At 33.0% G+C, this 16,586-nt stretch overlaps 1 protein-coding gene across 1 annotated transcript in view; it reads left to right on the forward strand.

The window, feature by feature from the left end:
* LOC124355932 (protein madd-4-like) overlaps positions 1-16,586 on the forward strand; it is a 182,746-nt gene that overhangs the window by 109,317 nt on the left and 56,843 nt on the right. Inside the window, exons 3-4 of the mRNA XM_046807084.1 lie at positions 10,890-11,042; positions 15,161-15,388. Coding sequence (XP_046663040.1) covers positions 10,890-11,042; positions 15,161-15,388 — 381 coding nt within the window. The remainder of the gene's footprint in view (positions 1-10,889; positions 11,043-15,160; positions 15,389-16,586) is intronic.

Consider the following 16,586-nt stretch of genomic DNA (forward strand, 5'->3'; position numbering starts at 1 on the left):
AATACTAAACACACATAGTGTACAAATTTCAATAAATGTTTTTTAGTGTCGAATAATTTAACACTTTTCTTAAATGTTCGTTCAGAATGTATAATTGAATTACTTTGAGATTTTTACAACTGGCGGGTTATTAATTCAGATTTCAGGTCATTTAGCTCTACAGCGCTTTATTCTCTAGGGGCCCTTAATGCTTTGGCAAGATAATACCTCAGTTGAAAGCCCATTTAATTAACAAGCTCTTCCTTTACCGTGCCTCGGTATAACTTTACTGCAGGAAACGATTACGTGCTCTCTCTCATTACAAAATTATTGATCTCTTCTCATCTTGACAAGTTAAACGTATATAGATTATACGTTTTAAGAAATTACTTTTCTACAAATATGTAGAAAATAAATTCTGTGCCACCGTGTCCATCAGGAAAATTCCCTTCACTCTCTCAATTAATGACAGGACTAGTTAACGCTAGCGATAAAATATGACCTTGCATTGCAGCTGTTCAATAATTCCTTGTTAATTAAATTTAAAATGTTGTGGATTTCTTTTTAGGACAAAAAGCTGTGAAACCTCTACACAACCAAACTTAAAAATCTCATGCAATATGTATATGTTAGGTTATAGACGATCTAGAGGTAGATCTTATACCTACTTCCAAAAGGACCTTTGTGTTGTTTCCTTAGTGATAGTGTATTCAGGGTGGGTAACCATTCTTTTCAGTCCAAATAATCAGGAGTATAACGTCCTTATGTCCAGGCTACTGCTTTTAACACTTATGAAGTCCCTCTAACTCAAACAGTCAAAATCTGCACTAAACTAGACCTATCGGTGAATCCTTTTACCCCTTGCACCCCAATATCTCGTCATTTGCGGTTAGTGAGGAGCCGCTCTTGGACATCCATGGGGTTATAGACGATCTAGAGGTAGATCTTATACCTACTTCCAAAAGGACCTTTGTGTTGTTTCCTTAGTGATAGTGTATTCAGGGTGGGTAACCATTCTTTTCAGTCCAAATAATCAGGAGTATAACGTCCTTATGTCCAGGCTACTGCTTTTAACACTTATGAAGTCCCTTTAACTCAAACAGTCAAAACCTGCACTAAACTAGACCTATCGGTGAATCCTTTTACCCCTTGCACCCCAATATCTCGTCATTTGCGGTTAGTGAGGAGCCGCTCTTGGACATCCATGGGGTTATAGACGATCTAGAGGTAGATCTTATACCTACTTCCAAAAGGACCTTTGTGTTGTTTCCTTAGTGATAGTGTATTCAGGGTGGGTAACCATTCTTTTCAGTCCAAATAATCAGGAGTATAACGTCCTTATGTCCAGGCTACTGCTTTTAACACTTATGAAGTCCCTTTAACTCAAACAGTCAAAACCTGCACTAAACTAGACCTATCAGTGAATCCTTTTACCCCTTGCACCCCAATATCTCGTCATTTGCGGTTAGTGAGGAGCCGCTCTTGGACATCCATGGGGTTATAGACGATCTAGAGGTAGATCTTATACCTACTTCCAAAAGGACCTTTGTGTTGTTTCCTTAGTGATAGTGTATTCAGGGTGGGTAACCATTCTTTTCAGTCCAAATAATCAGGAGTATAACGTCCTTATGTCCAGGCTACTGCTTTTAACACTTATGAAGTCCCTTTAACTCAAACAGTCAAAACCTGCACTAAACTAGACCTATCGGTGAATCCTTTTACCCCTTGCACCCCAATATCTCGTCATTTGCGGTTAGTGAGGAGCCGCTCTTGGACATCCATGGGGTTGTGCACAGATTTACGTAACATATTGGTCTCGCTGTACCTAGTGTAGGTTCGACTAACTAGAGGGTATAAAGCAGCCACAAGTTAACCCTCCTGGGCCGTAAATTTATTTATTTTACCGACACATGAACAACGACCAATTACCTCACAATTTAATGACAACGGTGCCTTATAAAGAATGTTAAAATCACACACGCTTGCTATGTAATACCATATAGGACGTTGTGTTTTGATTGTAATAATACGAACATAGTACCGGTACTCGTATTTATTATACATTTACATTACAACTACTAAGGACCTTTACAATTACAACATAATCATTAATAAGTATGTTGTCTGTAAACCACTTGAAATCAAGTTGTGCTTTAGTGTTGTAAAATAGTAAAAATTTGAATTTGCAATTATAAGCCAGTTGCTGCTTATTAAAGTATAATCGGATGACTTTTAGTTATTTTTCGTTATGCAATATATTTATATAATTTTGTCCTTTCTGTATTACTGATTTGGACACGATATGTTTATATTATTGTTTTAACAGTGCCTCAAATTATATGTAATAAACAATCCACACAGCCAATGGTGAACGTAATATACATTTTGTTGAAAATTCATACGTTACTATTAATTACAAGTCACATTGTTACAATACAATTCAGTATATGAGTTACGGTGTATTGTTCCATGTTTATTTCAAATAATGCCGTTCAACTAAACTAGAGACAACTGTTCGTTGATACTACGTACCGTTAAGGATGTGAATAGGGAAATATTGTTATTTACACTGAATGTGTTTTGTCGCAATGAATTGTGCATATAAACTGTCTTTATGAATTAATTAACGGAAGTCTATACGTTATTCATGCGTTTTGTTTCTCTTCCCAGAATTTGACTTGTAATTTTTATTTGTAACAAATGAATTTTCAATAAATAAAGTAGTTTTTTTATTTAAGTATTTATTTGTTGTAATGAACATATAATATTTAATTATCGAAAATATTTTGGAACTCAACTGTGATTTTACTACAACATATCATTAAAAAATCATTTTTATCCAAAAAGTACATATTCGCAAATATTTTTGATTTTTGTTCAAACACTGGCTTGTCAGCCCTCTTGAAAATTAATGAATTCCACCGTTTGATATTTTTACATATTATTTTTATATCTTTACAGATTTCCCCTATTTCGATGTCCATAATCTTTTTTTATTTTTATTAACTTACTCCATAACCAATCTTTTAGGAATAGAGCCTAGTTTCAGAAGTAACAATGGTAAGAGTAGCCCTACAACGGAAGGGGGGAGAATAACACCTGTATGCCACCCTAGAGGGCCCTTTGCGTTCTTCCCAGAGAAATAACAAAATGTTTGTTGGCCCTTTGGTCACTATGAACATTAAGTTACTTTGAACGAAGATACCTTATTCCACATTGTTGTTCTTTTAAATCCACCTCAACATATACTTTGTCAATTTAGACTAAAAAATGTTAGCTGAACGGTCTGTAATCTCTATCATGCCTACACATTTTTAACCAATCGTGAAATGAAATGAAATGAAAAATGTCTTTATTAGAGGCGAAGTTAGGACTATAAAGTCCTCTCTAGACTTTTTCAGTAGAAACAAATATAATAAAAGGGTGACATAGGGTAATGGAAAATATTTTCTGTAATAATAACGAAATTAAAATTCTGCTTAAAAATAAATGTCCTATTTTCAACAGTTTTAAAAGGTATAGAATTAAAACATTAAATAACTACAAGAAATGTTAAATAATGCTGTATTCTTGTGGGAGCGACCACATTACAAAGTATGCCCGCATGGTGAACTCTAGCAGACTTGTCATCTCTTTTTGGCGGAGCGAGATAACCGGAATATTTTATTCAGAACATCTGCAGCCTCTAATTATGCTGTGGAGTTCCCCAGGGCTGTGATATAGCTAACTTGAAATGCATTATTTATTCAAGTAACCTCTGGAGCACACTCTCCTCTCTGTCCGACTTATGAACCTCATTTCTTTTCTTACTGTTTCTCACTGTCCGAGTCACAAGATACAGTCGCACGCAGTACATTTTTAGTTTATGCAATAGAATTACTTTTTCGTTTTTAAAGTTAAAAACAATTTATGTATTACATATTCATTATTTCATTCATGTACCATCACATTTCCATTGATCCTACACAAGAGTTGTATTCCGTCTCTTTATTACCAACCGGTTCAATAACATACTGTTATACTGAGTCTCAAATAACATTGTTGGAGCTGTCTAGAAATTTCAAGTCAGTGTTTTTCGGGCAAAACAATATGAAATAGTAAATTCTTTAAAAAGTAAGCATGTCACTTTATTCTGATAACAAAGGTTGAATGTGGGATTAGAATAACGAACGCTGTTTTTGACGTGAAAATTATGGAATTGTAAACTCCGACAACAAAAAGAATAAATATCAACAAAAGTATAAACCGTCAAAAAGCAGGAGGTGAGAGGAGGGGAAACACCTCTGATTAGAACTGTATCCTGAGGGAGTATTTGTTGTCCCTCTCATTGTGGATATGTATTGTCCTGTCTGTATTGTTGTTGTCTACAAATGCTTGTAATCGCTCTCTGCCTCCTACTGTATTTTGGCTTTATCTATTTTCAAAACCAGTAATCAATTATTGATATTAGTATTAATATTACTCCCATTCTAAACCAATCATTTGCTGTGCAGTATTACGATTACAACGTTCTTGTCAGTAAAGTAATTTTAACCATTGCTTATTGTTGTAACATGTTTTAGTAATGATGAAAGATTAAATAATAAAAGGCAGTTTGTCCTAAAAAGATGCAAAAATAATTTTACCAAATGAAATACCTCTTGTGTGTAAACACACGAAACAATAAACTCAAAGTTCTGTAGACTTTGTAATGAACTTAATTTTCCATAATGTTTGTGTTATTTGATCATTAATTCATTCACTTACTTACTTTTTCCAAAGGTAAATATATGCTCCAACCTTAAAGACTGATATTAAACAAAGCCAAAAATGGATTCGGAATCGCTTTTAATATACTATTTGAAATAATAGTTTTTTTTCAAACGACAGAAATATAACAGGTTTATCTAATAAGGTTGCCTACAGTTTAGGCTAACATCGCACTAGGGTGTTGCTAATTTAAATCATGTCAAATATGAAGCTTTAAAATCACATTAAGTAATATCCCTAAGATTAAGTTTAGATAGTTTTGTTGAGATGTTCAATTAATTATTTAATATCAAGTAAAGGTGTGTGTGATAAAGCTTTATTCGTGGCGAGTATCAATAATTTACAATTTGCAAGATTTATAAATTTTAACACACTAGCATCGCGTACTGTTCACTGATTTGAGTAATATTTAAGACGTTAAAAACGGAAAGATACTGTAAAATAGGTATAATATAAACGTACTTTTTTACAAAACAATCAACGAATGCACATACTTTATTGATTCTACCTACTTAATTTAGTATATTCATTGATAGTAAGACATATTTTGTTCTGTCTTTATACAATTTCAATTATTTTAGTTTTAGGTAACTCAGTCAAATAAAGCTAATTATAGTATATGAAATAGGAGAGCTTTGACACCTATCAATATAACTTATAACACCTTATAAATTACTGATTATGGCAAAACCGCCTTAACTTTCATCTAATTTTGGCGCTGATTGTTCTAGAGGCTTTTAACTATACCCAAATTAGCAAACTTTTTGCAAAAGTAGTTCGCTCAAATAAGCACCATCATAAACAAGGTTAATGATTCCTTTCAAATCACATTTGTATAATGGTTTGATATTTAAGCTATAATTGACTTTATTGAAGCACAGTCATGAATATATCTAAGTATATTAATTACGCTCATTAACGTACGAAATTATTTGTTGTTCCATGATATAAGCTCAATCTTTATCATCGAAGCATAAACAGATTCATTTTGATTACACCCGCTTGCACGGAACCGGTACAACTCCACAAATCAAATTAGCGCAAGTTGTTGAGCGTTTATTTATTGCCAAAGTAAGTGATTTATTTGACAAAACTTGGAAATTCGCAAACTATTTACATTTAGATTAGGAACGCTTGCTCGAGCAGTTTGACTGTGACACAACAGTTACTTATTGCCAACATTCCCCAGACTGAGCCGACTTGTATGGTTGTCACTTGTCTCTGAACATTCTTCACAAAACTGCAAATTATTGGAAATTGTTTTTAGAAAGAGAGCTTTCAAGAGAGGACTTTAGAAAAGAATCTATCGACACTTAACATAGCATACAATCTATTCAGCACATCACGTTTATTAGCCTAAGGAAACCAGCTTGACTTTAAACTATGCGATCTCTTTTTATTAAGGAGTAGTGTTTATTCCTCTAGCCGTACTCTGTTCATTTCTGTACTCTGATCATCTCGTATTACTATGCGATATCTTTTTATTAAGGAGTGGTCGTTCTCCTTCTAGCCTTACTCTGTTCATTTCTATACTCTGATCATCTCGTATTACTATGCAATATCTTTTTATTAAGGAGTGGTCGTTCTCCTTCTAGCCTTACTCTGTTCATTTCTGTACTCTGATCATCTCTTAGTACTATGCGATATCTTTTTATTAAGGAGTAGTGTTTATTCCTCTAGCCTTACTCTGTTCATTTCTGTACTCTGATCATCTCCTAGTACTATGCGATATATTATTATTAAGGAGTGGTCATTCTCCCTCTAGCCTTACTCTGTTCATTTCTGTACTCTGATCATCTCGTAGTACTATGCGATGTCTTTTTATTAAGGAGTGGTCGTTCTCCCTCTAGCCTTACTCTGTTCATTTCTGTACTCTGATTATCAAGTGGTACTATGCGATCTCTTTAATGAAGGAGAGCCGTTCTCTCTCTCTCTCTCTCTCTTAATCTCTAGCCTTACCCCGTTTATTTCTATACTCTGATCTTCACGTAGTACTAAGCGATCTTTTTTTATTAAGGAGCGGTTGTTCTCACTCTGTTTATTTCTGTACTCTGGCTATCACTTGGTACTATCAGATCTTTTTTTATTAGCCAATTTACATACATACATAGTCTCGAAAACAAAGCAGAATAAGTTTATATATATATATATATATATATATATATATATATATATATATATATATATATATATACATATTTATAAACAAAACTATATCATTTATATTGTTATTTAAATCCACGGCTATATAAAATCCAAACTGATAAAATAAACAAAACTTTGATAAAGATTATGTCTAAACTAAAGTTTAAACTTGTTGTTTCAAATATACCTTATAAAAAGCATTAACAAAGAAGATACTGTACACAAATTTATTCTGTACCGGTGAAAGCCAGCGTTCAGAAGTGTATGTAATGGCGACATTTTGCCAAGTCAGCGACTTCTGATCTTTTGTTGATCGCACGCACCGGCTCCACTGTTTTTCACACCCCCGAGAATATTTTGTATACGACAACGCAGCTTTATGTTTATTCTGTGATTTGCAAATACTTCATTTGAGATCATACTAACATATGATTTTAATTAAGCCATAAAACTTAAATATGTGTGTTTTCTTTCATTTTTTCTATACTTGTATTTTTATTGAACAATAAGTTTGTAAAACAACGTTGTTGCGACCAACACTCGACCAGTTTAAATGTGAATGTTGCCAACCTCACTAATTTAGGCTGTGTCTACATTTTTTACAAAATTAGCGATAAAATTTAAACCAACTTAAAATACCCATAAATAAAAAACATACTTTAAAGTAAAAAGGAGTGAATATTTACGTCTTTTATTCAAAACCCTGGACTTTATTTTAAATCTACACAGTATTGTAATGATCAGAATATGATGAAAAACAAACAAATTGCGACTTAACTCGTTAATATGAAAGGACGTATTTATTTCTGCGCGAGTTTCCTCAAAACTTGTCGTAATTAAACATCGTGTTGTCTCTATGTTGTTTATTTCCTAAAAGTTATAATTGAAAGTGAACTCTTTGTAACATTAAAATTTAAGTTACAGAATGGAGAGAAGAAAGAATGCACATATGCTAAACAAATGAGCTCCTAATTTGTTTTCATGTAAATGCCGATATCTTAGTCGTGTAACCTATATGGCAATATACTCATAAACATACAACGGATATTAATATTATAATATTATATAAGTATAATGTTTACATATTATTATTAATACAGTATTTATACTATTATATATTTTAATTTTTAATTAATTCTAACATCTATTTCATTAACCGTATAATATTTGCTGATTGACCTAAAAAAAGTTAATTCTGCATTGTTTGTTTTAGTAACCAAAGATAATAAATAAATAATTGAAAGAAATATAAATACAGAATACCTTATCTTTTGGTTTGACAAGTTAAGTTACCATATTTTACTGTAATGACAGTTCTGTGGGTATTGTAAACATGAAAAAGACATAATTAAATATAGTTAGTAATAATTACTGTGTAGTAAACATTATTGTAGTAGAAGTAATACCAAACTAAGGATTTATGAAGTAGTTAAGCATATTAGCTATTGTTGTGAATTTTTAGCCTCGTTTCCGTAAATAATATTAAAGGTTTATATAATAGTCATTTTGAGAGTGAAATATTTTCCCTCTGAGCAATTCGAGGATAAAACATTCATAGTAATAAATTCATATATAGTATTAAAAGATGTTTCACTCTTATGGCAGCAACCGTATAACGAATTTTTAAACTTTATCAAACTTGTCACCTCTCTTTGACAGAACAAGATGAGAAGAATATTTTATTCAAAACATTTGTAGCCTCTAATTATGCTGTGGAGTTCCCCAGGGCTGTGATGTAGCCATCCTGAACTGCATTATTTATTAAAGTAAGCTCTGGAGTACACTCCCGTCCCTGTCGGACTTATGAACTTCGTCTCTCTCAATTGGAGAGTGTAAATTTTTTTTACCAGAATTGCGCAAAAAAGTAAGTGTGCTAGATCAAATCAACAGAATAATTTTCATTCAATAGTTGTGAAGAAAAAATTACTTAAAAATGGTAGAATATGCCGGAATCAATCAAAAACAAATGATGTTTTAATTCACCATTTTTAACTAAAACAGTACGGAAAATAATTCACCAGCATGTTTATTTTGACTATAGTTTTAAAACCATTTACCAAGTGGCAAATTGACGTTTGAATATTTTGAGATTCGAACCCAATTTCGCCCATTGGTTTCAAAACGTAATAAAATAAAGATTTGTTTACTTTGCATGTAAGTTTTTATTTAGACCATCTTTTCATTATAACAATGCAGTATATATTCTTTTCAGAATTAAATATGTCCTTCCTTTCAGTAGCAAAGGGTAAATCCCGGATTAAAAAAACTCATTCAGAAATGTTTTCGAGGTGGGGAATTATGGTATTGTAAACGCCAACAACGAAAAGAATAAATATTAACAAAAGCATAAACCGTAAAACCGGGAGCTGGGAGGAGGGGAAACACCTCTGATTAGAACTGTATCCTGAGGGAGTATTTGTTGTCCCTCTCATTGTGGATATGTATTGTCCTGTCTGTACTGTTGTTGTCTACAGATGCTTGTAATCGCTCTCTGCCACCTACTGTATTTTGGCTTTATCTATTTTCAAAACTAAGATAATGAGAAATAGATGCTAGCTTCAGTCACTCTGTGATAAAGACTGTATCTTATGTTCTCGTCTGCTCTACATAAAAAAACCAGTGTTAGTTCACCTGTAAACTATGTTTGTTACTTAAATTTGTGTTAGTAGGTTTGTTTTACTAACTGTAACACTACTGCAACAGTAAGTCTATGACATTAAATTTCATATTGTAACGTATTTTGTAATATTAACATATTGGTTTTTCTAAAAAGTGAATAGAGGTCTTATGTGTCATGTAAGGATGAGTCTGACGCCTTCACATAACGATTTCGTCCCACGTTCGAGAAACAAAAATCCTTTAAATGAACCTTTTCATCCCTGGCTATGATTAATCAGGGTTATACAATTAATTAAATGATTAAATTTAAAGTGTAAATGTTTAGGATAAAAAGTACACTTCCCTTATCATTTAATTTTGGAAAAGGTTTCTTTGAAATTATCACCATGACCGTATAGGCTTCCTATAAGGACAGGATCATATAGCTAATCAAAGCTATAACCGTTCTTCCAGATAAGGATGAAGGGATTTTTAAATAGACCAGTCCTTATCATAAGGTATAAAACCTAACAGTGACTCATTCGCGACAACATGCCTGCGAAACATCTAGATTATGTGACAAGTTACTTTTTAGATAATTTCCTAGCTATCAACTCCTTCTTGTTTCAAAATTGTGCCAAGGAGAGGACTATCTTTTCAGTCAGTTAGAGGTACTGAGGAGAAATGTCTGGCATTAGAGATAAACTTACTATCTGTTTAAGGCATAATTTCAAACAACGCCCCTCCGTCTTTGCTCCTGATTTGACCTTGAAGTTAACGCCTAGGTATGAATTGGTAATGTTCATCGGTAATGTAACCTTGCTGGCCAAAAGAAATTATAAACATTGCAGATGGCTGGATTAAAGCTGAGGATCTCCATTGAGCATCTTTCATCAAATTCAAAGGAATTGAACGACTCAATTCCGTTTCATCAAATAAGATAGTATGTTTGAAAAAAGCCTAATAGTAGGTCAAAAGAAGTTTAAAAAACACTTTAGATGGCTGGATTAAAGCTAAGAATCCCAGCTGACGGTCTTTTATCAAATTCAGAGGTATCAAAAAACTCAATTCCGTTTTATCAAATAAGATAGTAACTTCGAAAAAAAACTTATAATAAGCCAATTCTCAATTTCATACTTTATTCACGTCTTTGGGGTTGCCCATTATCACACAAACCACATCAAGGGAGATATCTATGACTTCGGGTCACCCATTGCTGCCCACATAATAAACCTTCCACTTGATATTTCAAGTACTGTCGAATTCCATTAGTAAAGATTGTTGTGTACTCTCTAAACCTATTAGGCACTCCTAACCCAGCCATTTATCAGACACACTGGAAGAGCTACAACCATCAATAGCTAACTTTTATGTATTTATTGCTTCTTGAATACGTTAAGTATATTATCTGTTTACAGGAGGAGGATGACCCTGCACTTTGGTCAGCATGGTCACCGTGGAGTCAATGTTCGAGAACCTGCGACGGCGGTGCCATCTTTCAACTCAGGAGCTGCAACTCCATCTCCAGATGTAAGGGGTCCACGGTGCGCTACAAGATTTGCAACATGCAGGTGAGCATTATATACACACTTTAGAGTATCATATTTGTACATACTAAAAATTTACCTATTTTCATTATATTTTTTATGTGTTTTACATTGGTCAATTTAAAAATTTCAGTAGCAGTTTTGCTAAAAATCTTGCCAAGAACGTAGCCAGGAAAACATTTGAGGGGGAGGGGGTCCAGACAACTGATATTTTCCCGTAGTGGACAGAGAGTTAGGCCCCATTTTGTTCCTTAAAAAGTTCTTGGCCCGTTTCTTTGTTGAGAACGGTCTTTCATCAATGCAGAATTATTAAAATAATAATAATCGTTGACTAAAAAACTAATTGAAAATTTGGGATATCCGGACCCCTTGAACCCCCTCGCTGGCTACGTTCTTGAATCTTGCTAATGACTAATAATACTCGTTGCCAAATTCATTGGCACTTTAAACAATTTATTCGTTTAATAAATCTTGAAAAGCGTTTGTCATGTCTAAAATTAAGAAATTATATAATTAAAAGGATACAATACACTTAAATCTATTTTTAATGTATTTATTTTTCACTTACACAACATTAATAAGTATGAACGGAATACACAGTTTTAAATTACAAAATGAGGAAAATAAACCAATAGACTAGCACTTAAACCTCCAAATTAACTAATGTAACCAATGCTATTCTTATTTTAACCCATCAGTGAAATATATCTGTAATTATATTATTTATTATTATATATATATTTGTAAATGTAATTTATTCTGTTCTATTTTCATTTTCTTATTCAGAACATTTTACCTTCTCAGAGCCTCATGCATTAGTTATTTATATATGACAGACCAGCAACTGATCTACAATTACACTAGGTCAATGGAGGTCTGAGGTTAGCCTGAGGCCCTTATTTGAGCCAATGAGACCGATAATTGCTTGCAAACAGCCAAAGGGCGGTCGTAATTAAGATCTTCAGATATAGCCGACGCCTAGTTAACCTAGATCCTTGAGTACAACAACAGCTCAGCTTCATAAACGTCAAATTTCGTTTAATAAAAACACTATATTTAAATTAAAATTGTCTGTTTTATTGCTAAAATTCCTATATGCTTGATACTGCTTTCTTATTAATGTGTTAAATGATAAATTATAAAATTTGAAACGAAGTTGATTACGAATAAACGACATTTATAGACCAAAATCAAACTATAGATTGTACTACTTTTGAGTTACATGTGCTGCCGAGGCTAAGTTTTACATGTAAGACGATATTGAACTACGACGATTGTAATTAAAAAAAATCAAAAATACGAGGTATGAAAGAAATTTGTATTACACATTATAAAACTCTAATAGAGTTATAACATTCATAGTAACTAGAGAAGCCGAATGTTTACACTTGGCTCTCTTAGCTTTAGGATACCCTCTCCAAAAGTCTCCTTTATGAAACTATGAAGCTCTTGGCCTCTGGATCTTTTCCCACTCTTTAGGGGTTTCCCAGTATCATGGGGTACTACTGGCATACTCCTCTTAATGTCTTCTATTGTCTCCCAAGCTCCAGATCTGACGCCTTCCTAACTTTTGGGTTTCGTCTGCTCTATGTTCAGAATCTTTAGTTTCAGAATTAGATTATTAATAACAAATACTGATTTCCAAATATTTTAACAAACTAAAACCACGTCATAATGTTTAATGTCACTACCATACGTATATACATGAAGCCCAACATCTATGGCTTCACAAAACTTTTTTCCGAAATTTGCATGCAGTTTCAGAACTTTTACATTTTATGTATAGTTATCGTTTAATTAACGTCACTCCCTGTATTGCAACATTCCCTTCCTCCCTGAGAAAGATTTATAAAAAAATTTAATGATTCGTCTATATTAAATTTCTGTGCAGTTTCTGTTAGTTTTTATAACAAATTGAAAGTATTCCAAATAAATCTTTGGGTGTCATATAATAATTTTAGAAAATTAATGTTATGGAAATTTAATGTTTCCGATATTTTTTAATATGTACATAAAGGAGTATGGCTTAGAATATTCTAAAGTAATTTTTTACGTTCCTTTAAGTATTGACATAAAGTTAACTTAACAATCCGTTTTACACTTCTCTACAATTTTTTAAATTAAAAATTAAAATAAATAATTATTTTTATCTCAACCAAACACAACCTTATGATTTTTTTGAAATTTAGAAATTAGATATAACTTTGTTTTGAACTTAGGGTCAAAATTGAAAGGTCCCGCGCACTTTGTGGCGTAGATTTGCCATAAACTATATTTCTGACGTACAGACAGAGTAATTGTTAAATAGATGTCAACATCTTGTCACCAGCGAACGCCGGGCTACATCTCGAGTGGGAGAGATGTAGATCTTGAATGGCAGAGGAGAGAAATGGCCTCAAGATATTGTATTTCATGACAGCAAATTGCCTGTCAGTTATAGCGTAGCTCTGTTGTCCATTTGTCATCCGGGGAACTCTCCCCACGTAAACAAACCCTTTATACAACTAGACTAATAGCGCACTATTGTTACGGCGACTCGAGAAAATGTTTTCTTTTATTTTCCAACAGCTGGCATAGTTCTGTGTCACTTGGTTCGGATTAAAGACTATAACATAGACTGTTTACTAACATTTTGAACTGTGCTCTTTTTATCAATGAGGAAAGAAGGTTTAATTGAATTTTAAATCACCATATAGTTTTACTAAGTGCACTATCTATTAAACGAGTGCCTCAAAAGGAGTACGTTGTTAGTTTTGATGGTAGATTAAGTAACCATGGAAGATAAGACAAGAAGTTAATCTGAGTTGTGTTGGCTTTTCCATAGAACATTATTTGAGAGAGATCGGTTTTTATGTCGTTGTTAGCCTGTAAAGTTCTCTTCGTGTGCGAAATGATCTAAACTTGTTAGTACACAAAATATACCCATATGTAAATATTTTTAATAATATTGTTCTTCATTACTTGTATTTAGCAATTTAGATATTTAAAGGTTGTTCAACGTAAAATGACAATTAATATCAATGATGTTGCATTCATGATGATCTTGACATGGCCATTTATTTGATTCTACTACAATTATGTTAGTACGATATTTATTTTTAAGTATGTGCATTGATCAGGCTTCTGTGTAAATTGAATTGTATACTTTATAAATATGAAAAGGTTTAGTGTATGCCTAAATTGTGAAGTTGTTGCAGATCAATTTCTGCAGTTCTTATTTCTATATAACTGAACATGATCCCCAGACCCTAAAACAACCCATCGTTCAAGACTTTATTACTATATAAAGCGGCTTTTTAAAACGATAACCGTCACAAAAAATCCCAAACATGTCGAAACTTGGTGCAAACATTGGTTTTATACATCTCCCTGATAAGTTCGTTAACCAGCTTGGTACGGTACTCAATTTCACTTCAGCATGACGACTGTTTAAACTTTTAAAATATCACAACTCCGTTATTTATGAACCCAAACAAATACCAAAAAGTGTTCTCGAATGCTCATAACATTTGCTAAAAGTTGTATAATATTTTTTGTATTTTGAACTGTTTTCAAAGTATCGATTATATCCCACTAAAATCCCAAAAGATCACCATGAACTGGCGATAAAATTTCTGGGCCAAGTTTGAACATGACAAACACATTGATTATATAAATATCTCATTTCATTATAGCAGCCTTTCAAATTTCTTTGTATTTCTACAAGTTTTAGAGATATTAAGTACTTGTAGGTCCCATAAAAATAGTATTATTAATTGTATTAAAAATAGTAAAATTAGAATTATTTCATTTGGCGCAAAATCTACCTGCTTCTTCCTACTGCACAGGAAGGACTGTTTAAAATAGTATTCTTTTAAGAACGTGAGATTAACTTTCAATAACTTAACACAATAAATCAATTAAGGCATGTTTTATTTCATTTTTTCATTTCACTTCATAAATGACTATAAATTAAGATGCATTATAATTACGATTCTACAATGTTTTAACTTAAAAGTGCTTACAATCGAAAAGACTATTACTGTGATAAAAGGCTCTGTTTTGGGGTCTACTTGAACACGTATCAAGAATTTTGTTTGACATAAAATGTGCTTTACATTTCTAGCAATACATTTCTATATGACGAGTCTGTCTTGTCGTAGCCTTGTCCTGACAACGTAGAGTTTCGAGAACTACAATGTGCGTCTTTCAACTCGGTGCCGTACATGGGGCAGATGCTGACTTGGACGCCTCATTATGACGACGACCAGCCGTGTGCCCTCATATGTCGCTCCCACACAGGGGTCGTGGCGCGGCTAGCCGCTAGTGTCAGAGACGGCACCCGCTGCCGCCCTGGCAGTCTGGACATGTGCATCGACGGCAAATGTCAGGTCAGTAACCATTCTGAAACGTCCTTTGGTGTACATATAGTGACATCATAAGATACAGATGTATTTATTTACATCGCCAGTTACCACACATTGCCATACTGGAAGAAATGGTTGAGTAGGATGTTTTACGGACATTTGCCATCGTTCTGTGAAACAAAAAATCAGTAACACTACGTTTACTGCAATCTGATCTCTTATTCAGGTAAATAACTAACCTAATTACAAACTAGGCTAAAATAAACAAATCATACCAGAGCGTTGTGACACGCCTAAGTCAGGAATCACAACCACTATGTTGTGTGTCAACTTCACTAACTCTAAAACATACACTTAATACAAAACTAAACACAACACTAATTAATAATAATGCAAATTCAACTCCATCTCTGATTTCCTTTTTCTTTCACATACTTAGGTTCCTACGGCTTTCTTAGAACATCTCAGAAGTAAAATCCCGAAAAAAGAATGTAGAGTTCAAACTTATAAGGCAATGTGTGCTCCAATATCCAATCAGTTCACTTTCAAAATACACGAACAAGAAAACAATATTAAACTACACTACTCAAAATTGTACTTGTAAGGGATCAAGTAAGATTTTCCAATTTCAGAATTAGTATACCTTTATAAAAATGTCCACTTTAACCTAGTAATAACGCTAACTACATAGGGCTTCAAATTTAGTCTTCTTCTGAATAGCTCGAAATGTTTAACGTGTGAAAATTCGTTTTTTGTCGGTAGCGAAAACGGAAAAAGAATTGAGATTTACGTTGAGTTATCTATCATGTTTAATTGTCAGATAATACCTCAACATTGTCGTACACCAGGGTTTGGGAATATTATTTAGTAACGAGGGGTTTTCCTGAAAATGTTAAAAATGCATGATGGTTAAAAGAGCCACTCTAATTTAAAGTAACAAAATGTTAATAAAAGTTTATAAATACAACCTGTATAATATATCCTTTTGTATGTGACCCTTGAGTTAGAGTAGAGAAACTCAATATCACCCACACAGTTAGACATAAGAATCGTTAAAATCTAAACCTGATCACGAAGATTACATTATCACTTGAACCTTTGTAGAGTAGTTTAACGGATTTCATTTCATTAAACGACTTCTTAATCAACTACCTACGGGACCAAACCTTGGTTGGATAAGGAAAATGTATATGAAAATAAAAATCACCTTTATATACAATTT

Source organism: Homalodisca vitripennis, chromosome 2 (assembly GCF_021130785.1).
Source record: "Homalodisca vitripennis isolate AUS2020 chromosome 2, UT_GWSS_2.1, whole genome shotgun sequence".
NCBI classification, from domain to species: Eukaryota; Metazoa; Arthropoda; class Insecta; order Hemiptera; family Cicadellidae; genus Homalodisca; species Homalodisca vitripennis.